This window comes from Nelusetta ayraudi, unplaced genomic scaffold, assembly GCF_046127955.1.
Source record: "Nelusetta ayraudi isolate G7.1 ecotype Tasmania unplaced genomic scaffold, CSIRO-AGI_Nayr_v1 ptg000042l, whole genome shotgun sequence".
Classification (NCBI taxonomy): domain Eukaryota; kingdom Metazoa; phylum Chordata; class Actinopteri; order Tetraodontiformes; family Monacanthidae; genus Nelusetta; species Nelusetta ayraudi.
This window is the reverse complement of record NW_027466092.1, coordinates 11965440-11974220: the sequence shown is the minus strand read 5'-3', so window position 1 is coordinate 11974220 and position 8781 is coordinate 11965440. Positions and strand designations below refer to the sequence as shown.

At 44.9% G+C, this 8781-nt stretch overlaps 1 protein-coding gene across 1 annotated transcript; it reads left to right on the top strand.

The window, feature by feature from the left end:
- The first annotated feature begins 648 nt into the window (after nucleotides 1-648).
- ccdc78 (coiled-coil domain containing 78) lies at nucleotides 649-8175 on the top strand. The gene is made up of 13 exons (XM_076035516.1): nucleotides 649-764; nucleotides 838-969; nucleotides 1534-1620; nucleotides 1803-2153; nucleotides 4023-4073; nucleotides 4159-4247; nucleotides 4500-4578; nucleotides 4727-4852; nucleotides 5694-5890; nucleotides 6074-6894; nucleotides 6983-7064; nucleotides 7216-7290; nucleotides 7370-8175. Exons 1-10 carry the CDS (start codon nucleotides 693-695, stop codon nucleotides 6447-6449), a joined length of 1560 nt encoding a protein of 519 aa, XP_075891631.1. The 5' UTR covers nucleotides 649-692; the 3' UTR covers nucleotides 6450-6894; nucleotides 6983-7064; nucleotides 7216-7290; nucleotides 7370-8175.
- The last annotated feature ends 606 nt before the right edge of the window (nucleotides 8176-8781 follow it).

Here is an 8781-nt window from a genome sequence, read left to right as displayed (position 1 = left end):
TACGTGTCTGAGGTCCCAAAAAGTACATTTTCAGAAGGGCTACGTCTTAAAACTCTTCTTCCTGTTTGTCAGAGATTGATTTTCAGATCTAATTTTATGCTTTACGATTCCAACACTTTTGTACAGACGACCTTTTTGTATTGAGTGGGTCTCATGATGAATTGTGTATGTTTCCTCTCAGTGTCAAAAAGCATTTTGCAGCTATTTTTGATAATGTATCGATTTCTATTTAGGAAAGAATATGATGTTTAACTTTATGTCTTAAAGTTCAGATAATAAAAAAAAATATTTTTAAGACTGCGTGGCCTCATATGTCATTTCCTGTACTTTGCTGAAATAATCATGGAGAGGAAGAGTATGTCCAACAGGCGGCGCTATTGTACCATTTGAAATGGAGTCATGTTTTGCAAGCTGGGAAATAATTTTTTATGATTATGTAGCAATGGTTAATTTTATAAACTTGTCTTTATATTAGCTGGATTGTTTTTTAATAGTTGAAAAGTCAAGACATCAGCCTTTTTCTTAAAACGCAATGGTTATGCTGCACTGAAGATAGACTTTCAGTAGCCTGATACCAAATAATGCACACGCACACGCACTCCGGTATCTGTGTAGCTCACCCACGGCAACGTCATGTTGTTGGATACAGTGACAGTGAGTTTCAGGCAGCTGTGTGTTTACAGTGAACAGCGATGGATGCAGAACATCCCGGGCAGGCTTCTAGAGGACATGAGGAGCAACTCCAGGCTCTCACGCGAGAAAATGTAAGTTTGAAAACGAAACCACCTGACGTTCACTACTCAGTCAGGAAAAAATACATCCGTGGGCTTATTTCAGCTGCAGCTATGCGAGGAGACTGAACGCCTGCTTGCCAAGGTGAGCTACCTGGAGAGGAGAGTGGAGCACCTGGCCACCTCCAGTGCCGAGCTCTCCTCCAGGCTGGTCCGCAGCGAAGAGGACAAACTGAAGGTACAGCTCAGGGACTGTTGATGAAAGGCCCATTTTGCCAGCATTTAAAGATCCAGATTTTCCATCCTGGACTGCAGTGGAGCAGCAATGCACCTGGAATTAGCCATTAATGTTCTGGAGCGGAAGAAAATGTCTGGTTTAGCTCTCTGTTTTCAGCCTTCAGCAAAAATGATCATTTTTGCTTCCTGCTATGGCTGTAGGATTTGATCTTCAATCAGAATAGTCTTTGAACAAGCACTTGAGTCTATTGTCTAATCTGGGAGAGGTGCCCACTGTGACATGAAGGGTGCATTTGGCCAATTTATTTTTGCATTCATTTTCTTAATGTGGCCCCGTTACGACCAGTTCCAGATCTCATTAAAAAAAAAAATAATAAATTTGGTGGTCTACGTCCAACAATAAATAAAGTTTTATTTGGTCAAAAACCCCTACTTTGAGCTGCACATGCCTCACAAAACAAGTCTTTCTCTCACTGAAGAGCCTCTTTCATTTCATTGACATGTTCACTCCCGATGTTTCTAGTATGGAACCACTCGAATTGTCTTTCATTTCCGCATGTCTTAGATGGCCAAAGAGCTTGTGGAGGAGAAACTTGAGATGAGCAGGATGACAGAGCACCTAGGAGAGCAGATGTTTGAGCTGAAAAACAAGGTGATTTCCAAGAAGAGCGTGGAAAAGATGCGCTTTTCCCATCTTAAACACTAATCAAAGCCTTTTGATTGGGACCAAATGTGAACGACGACAGTTCCAATTGATGTGTCTTCTGATTAACAGTGTGGTTTCCAAACCATTTAAGCCCTCATGTGCTCCATTTTTAACTTTCCCTTTGATAGATTTTAAATCAAGACAGCGCAGTAGCACAGCTGGAGGCGGAGCGGCACAAGCTGCTGAGGGACCTCCAGTCCACCACGGCTCGCCTGAAGGCGGATGACAACCGAGGCCTGGCGGAGGAGAACGCGGCGCTGAGGGAGAACTACCAGGCGCTGGCCGAGGCCCACGGCAAAGAGCTGGCTCAGAGCGAGGAGCTGAGGGCAGAGCTGCTGGCTCTGGCTGGGGCGCAGGACGACCTGCGCAGGCAGGTGGAGGAGCAGCAGCAGAGCGTCGTGACCAGCAGCCGGGACCTGCACTGTGAGCTGGACAGGGTTCGAGACCTGATCGGCCGCCTGTCACAGGATAGAGTCAAGGTGGGACGGAGCACTGGCCTCACTGCTTAGTGACGCAGGAGAACCAGGCAGGAAAGAGGGTTTATAGTTTAGTTCCCCTTCCACAGTATTTCCTGCAGCAGCTTGGTCGAGGTCCACTAGTGTTGCTTTAACAGATGCCATACAAAAAATGCCTCATATTATCTAAACTTTACTTGACCAGCGTTTTCTCACTGACAAAACTGCCAATCACAGGGTTTCTTGCCTAAATAGAATCATATTTATCATTTCTAAACTTCACAGATGAATCGATGCCCCATCAGTATGAAAATCTTCCAGTCTTTAATTCTTGGCCACTTTAAACAGCTTCATTGGAAAATAACAAAAGAAAAAAAAAAAAAAAAAATCTCTGTACACCAACATCACACACATTTGCTCTAATAATTTTTAACAAACTAGGATACTATTTTTTTTTTACAGTACATCTTGAAAGGTCCAGTAATATGCAGGATTACTTTACCAGCGTTCTCCAGCAACAATCTGTGTCTATGACCCTCTAAGAAAAAACATATTTTGCTTGCTTCTTTTGTTTGCTCTGCTTTTCAGAAAATGTGTTTTTAAATCACCCAGGTATGAAAATCTGCAATTTGTGATGTCATAAAGGGCAGGGAGAGCTCGCATACCGTTCTGCTCTCTGAGATCCAGTCAGGACTGCCTTGTTTCTGTTTCTAATAGAAAAAAGAGCACAAATCTGATGTTTTCTGGAGATTTATGAGCGAAAGTATTTTTTCTTTATTTTCTCAACATTTAATCGTGTCGCTGCCCCACTGGAGTCCAAGATGAAACATGAAGTTCAGGAAATGGGCATCATATGGTCCTTTTAATGATTAAATTGTCTAATATGTGCAAGAAAACCAAACCCAGCTGAAATGTGGGATCAAAATTAAACTTTTCAGTTCAAAAGTAAAATTAGAGGCTTAATAACTAGCATAATAATAATAATAATAATAATAATAATAAACTTTTATTTGTACAGCGCTAAATCACAACCAATGGCGTCTCAAAGCGCTTTATACAATCAGAGAGAACCAACCGGGCTCCCGGAGCAAGCAAGATGCGACAGTGGCTGGGAAAAACTCCCCTGTGGGAAGAAACCTAGGGCAGAACCAGAGGGCCATCATCTGCCTATGAGTAGTTGGGGTGAAGTAGAAAGATAGAGGGGAGACAGAGAAAGAGAGAAAGGAGCAGAGTGAGCCAGGGTGGCAGACAGGACAGAGTGAAAAACAGATACACCAACCAGGCAAAACGGATATAAACACAAAGAATAGGAAATAATTCAAGGCTGCTGTCCGCGTGGGCTGTAAGTGTCCATGCTTTGGAAGGCAAGAGCCTAGCTCGATGGACAATCTGCTGATAGGACAAGTCCAGGTCCTCAGCGTGGTGGTGGGATGAAGCGATGACACCAAGACCCCCAGGACAGCACAATCCAGCTCCTGGCGCAGTGGTCATCACCTGCCGGGGACACAGAGACTGCGGCAGTATCATAAATATTGAACATACTGTACAAAGCATAATGAGAGCTAGTTTGGACAGAGTAGGCGGAGTCAAAGATAAGGCAAAGCATAACCTTTTCTTGTCCATGTTTGTCACCCACACACAGAAAGTTACTGCACCTATTTGTGTTTCCATGTTGTTTGTTGTTTGTTTAGTCTCCCAAAAACTTTGATGCAGGCTAGAAAGCCATAATAAACGGTTTTCGGTTCAAGAAGAATTGAAATTTCACTTTGACACAGAACTGGCACTTTGACGCAATGATAAGACAGTTTTCCAGTGAGCTGTATGTCAATAACATGACGCAACGGCTAACAAAGACCAGAGACTTTAATAGTCAGGACGTTACTGTGTTCACAGCCTGAGGATCTGGCCACTCTGGCTGAGGAGCACAGAACTATGGAGAAAACTGTAAGTGTGTTTGTACGGAGCTCATATTCCACTGCGGTAAAAAGTGTATTTCATCCCTGTGCGTCGGCGTTTTCTTTCCGTGTAGCTGCTCGGAAATCAAGACCAGATCAAAGACACGCTGGCGAAGATGAAGAGCAGCTACGAGGATCAGCGGAGGGAACTGGAGGAGAGAGTGTGAGGCCCAGCTCGTCTTTGCAACCCCGAATGTTCTTAATAATCAGGCGTGATGATCCTCCAGTTGTCAGCCAAAGCATTTCCCTGCATTTCCCCGAATTCATCTGCTCTTTTGTTGTTGTTGCTGTTGTGGGGCTGCGGCTGCATTTGCTCTTGCGTGTGATGTGGTCTCTCTGCTCGTTCCTCTGATGTGGCTCCGTTTGGATTTCCATCGCTTCCTTCTTGTGGTGGGGCCCTGTGACGGGTCATCAGAGTGGCGATGGATGACGAGCAGCAGGAGAAGCAGAGGGCCCTGCACAAACGCCAGCAGGAAGTAACGGGGAAGAGTGCGGTGAGCCAGAGGACATCTGGATGGGATTGGGGCTATTTTTAGAGGCGGGATACAGTTTCTTGTTGAGATATGCTAAAAAAAAAAAAAAGAATTAAGATCAGCCTTGTGCGTGTGAAGTTTTATTTATTTTATTGATCTGCATTCAAAGGCCCTGACGTGCTCTCCGAGCCTGGTGAGGGAGGTGGAAGCCGAGAACTCAGCACTGCAGCTTCGACTGAAGAGGCTGAATGAGGAGTTTCGAACAAGGCTGGTGTGCTACATACAGGACTTGGCTGTGAGTGTGCAGCGCTCACTCTAGCACACACCTGCATCATCAAAAACAATATTACAATATCATGTATTCATCACAATATAAACTTTATTTAGCTTTCATTTTGATCTATATTAACCAGTGCAGCAGGCTGGCTGACTGTTGCAAGCCACTCTGATGCAGTTCTCCATGCAAAAGGGGCCCCAAAGAAGTAACTAAGGAACCTTTCAGATTTTTTTTTCTGTGTGGATTTCTGATTTGAATGAGCCGTATAATTCTCGAGATTAAAAAGCACTGCAGCACTTCATTTTACGTACATTTATTCCAGAACAAGAGTGGGCAAACTTTTTGACTGGTGGGGCCACAGTGTGTTCTAAAATGTGACAGAGGGGCCGGAGCAGGAGCAGATGGATGGAGTGTTTTGGTGGTGCACCTCATAGAAGAAAAAAATCTATCATGGGATGAGAAGAAAACATGTGCTTTAATGTCAATGAATGAATGAACAGAAGTGTTGTAAATAAACAACAAGTAAATATGAGTCTTTGAAGCCCCACAGTTTTCAGCTCTTTAGTGAAATGACTCTTTAAACACTGAAAAAGTGATGAAATGCAGCTATTTTATTTATTATTTACTATTAATATGATTTTTTTCAAGTTCGGCGGGCCAGAGTAGAAGGCTAAACGGGCCACATGTGGCCCCTGGGCCGTAGTTTGCCCATGCCTGTTCGAGAATATATCTCAGTGGGGGGGCAAAAAATGAAAGAATGAAAGAATGCATTTTTGGGGGATGCAGCTGATGAGGCACTGAATGAAACCCTAACAGTCACCGCGGGGCGGTCGCCTCTGTCTGAATGTTGTCCATTCAGGAGTACATTGATGGACTTGGCGAGGGGAGAGTTGCTCCACAGTCGTCGAGGTTGAGGGAATTCGTAGACGGGATGCTGCAGGATGTGCGCTCGTCCTACAGAGTGAGGGAGGAGCAGCTGGCCGCCGCCGTTCGCTCCTACAAGAAGAGTCTTCAGAGGGTGACGGAGACGCACCAGGCGCTCCTCACTGCGTACAGGTGTGACCTCTGTATGCATGAGCACTGTGCCCAGGTGTCACGCTTTCTTTCTCCAGACTGTTGCTCCAAACATCTTCCACCTTCTTCGTCTCTGCTCCTCTCTGTTCCTCTTGGCTCCCTCTCACTCGCACGCACATGTATTCAGTTTTGCTGCAGCTAACCCTGATGTGTCCTCATCTGCAGACTACAGAGGGAGCTGATCCTGGCCAACCCAGCCAGTGGCCTCGACCCCGGGCCTCCAGAAACCCACTTCAGCCTGGAGCCGCCTGAGGGCGCAGAGGCAGCCGTGGAGGATCTTCAGCAGCTCGGCCGGGGCGAAGCCAGACTGAGGGCAGAGAGGGTCTCTTGTTTTGTTTTGTCTGATCGGCGCTTGTGTTTGGTCTGCGGGGGGATTCCTGTCTCTGTCCCGCATCCAGGGTTTGTTTCGTCGAGCAAGTCAACCAGAATAATGGCTTCAAAGTTGGTGTCCCGCGGCAAGAAAGTGCTGCAGCGTGCCAGGACAAACAGCCATCCTGTTGAGGGGAGACTGGTCACTGTTGGCAGTTTGTTTTCTCTTTGACTAGTGAAACACCCTCTTTGATTATTGTTATTTTTTGGAGCATTTCAGATTTAAAGGCTCAGTATGCACGAGAAGTTATTTGCAAACAAAATAATAACAGTTTCTTTATCCTGCGTGGTGTTACACCCCTGGTCGAGTTGTCATTTTAGCTTCTGCCATCAAACTGCCAACTGCAGAGCGACTGAAAAATTAATGAACCACCGTGTGGAAATATGTAGACTCTGCTGTTCTGAAGGTGATGTTGATAAGATGTGAACATTGCTGTCAAACCTAATTTTGTTGTGCGACGATTAGCACTAAATAATAGTGTACTTATTTTATCAAAACACTACTCAGACATAATCTATCTGTTAGTTTATCTTTTACACTGTCTGATGATGTCACTTCCTTGTCTCCTTTTTTGCCTTTTTTCCAGGTAGCTGCCTTCCAATCGCCTCCAAAAAATGTGAGTATGAGGTTGTTGCTTGACAAATGATAAATGTGTCCAGCTGTGGATTTCCTCATAAAAAAACTGAGATCTGCCACTTTATTAGGCCCGCAAACCCGTGGCAAACATGCGAGGAATCCAGGCTGGATGTGAGGAGACAGCTGAGGGAGAGAACCCACTCTGCACTGGTAAACATTTAAACACTTGATCACATCCCCCCCCCCCCCACACACACACACACACACACCCACACACCCATCACGCACGCAGCTCATATTTGTTGTTAACTTTTGGCTGAAAGACCGTCGGATGATTGAAAGGTTCCGTGTCTCGGCACAGGACTCCTTGAAGAGGTGGCAGGTTCTCCTCCTCACCACGGCAACAGCTGCTGAGACGGAGCAAACTTCTGGGCAGGTGAGCAAGTCACATGATCTGCACCTAGTGGGCTGTTCCATTTAGCTTCAAGACCGTCTGTGGGTATCTGTCTCTGCAGACGTCAGCAAGGACACAAACTCAACAAAGGGAAATTGTCCAGTGGATTTTCATGCGCAGAGTGCAAGTGGCTTTCAGGTTTTAGTTCAGTTGTGTTTAGCTGGATTTTAATTAGTGCTTTATATTTACACTCACTGGCCTATGAGCACTTGATGCACTGCGTGTTCAGAAATGCTATCCTGCAGGTCTTGGTTGGAACAGTTGGTCATTTTAGTTCCTGTTATCTTTCAATAGTTTTCAACCACTCTGCCAATTCTGACCTTTGACCCCTGACAACAAGACTTATTTTCTCCCTCACTAAACTGACTCTCACTTGATATTTTCTCTTTTTGGGACCATTCTATGTCAACCTTGGAGATTATTGTGATGTGGTAAAAAAATAAATAAAAATAAAAAAAATCTCTGTAGATCAGCCGCAGGTTGTGAGAGAATCAGACCTGCAGCCCATCTGGCACCAACAACCATGTTCACCACCTTCAGTGTCACTTCAGATCTCTTTCTTCCTTATTCTCGTGCTAAGTCATCTTTACCACGGCTACATGACTAAATACATTGAGTTGCTTTGATTGATTACTTGTTTGCTTTAACAAAACAACCAAACATTATTTTTCAGTGTTCAGTGAGCGTATGTTGGTATAGTCATGCATGAAATAGCTGGTTTTATCAAAACAAATACACAGTATTTTGGTGTTTCCTCCCTGATGTCTGATGTTTGTTTTCAATTCACTACATATGTAAAAAAACAAAACAAAAAAAACAGCCTTTCCAGTTAAATAGGAAATATGTGTGTTTAAAATGCCAAAAATAAAAAAAGAGAAACCCAGATGATGCTCAAACACGGTCGCCTGGTGGCGCTGCCCTGGCTGCTGCCTTTCAGCATTAAAGACCCCTCAGTCCCAATGTTCCCCCCACCAAAAGAGATCCGGGCCTTGAGAAAAAAATGCATGGAATGTTTGCAAAGCTTATGTCAATTTCACGAGCCTGGGAGAAGAAAGCGTGGTGACAATGAAGGGTCACCGTGGTGAGAATAATGTCATTACATGTTACCCAGACACGAAAGCGCCCCTGAATACTTTCCCTCAGCACTAGAACGCTGAGAATAGCGACTCAAACAAGCCGGGCTTCTTCCAGACTGAGGCTCCATATTTATAACCTCGGCCTCGGCGTGAATAGCCAAGTTATTTCCTTTAAATCCCTTCAAACAGCGGCGGCATTTTTCACTGCCGTCTTTCGGTAGCCGGGTTCCGCAGGTTTCATCAGCGCCACAGCTGGCGTGTCTTCAAAAAGTGGACATTCCTTCTTAATGTTCCATCACAGCTGAAAGGTCTAATTGAACGTGTCTGCAGACCTCGCGCTTGGAAAAGCCTAAACACTGCTGGGGGAATGTTGGGAACAGTGATGGAAGGCGATGGA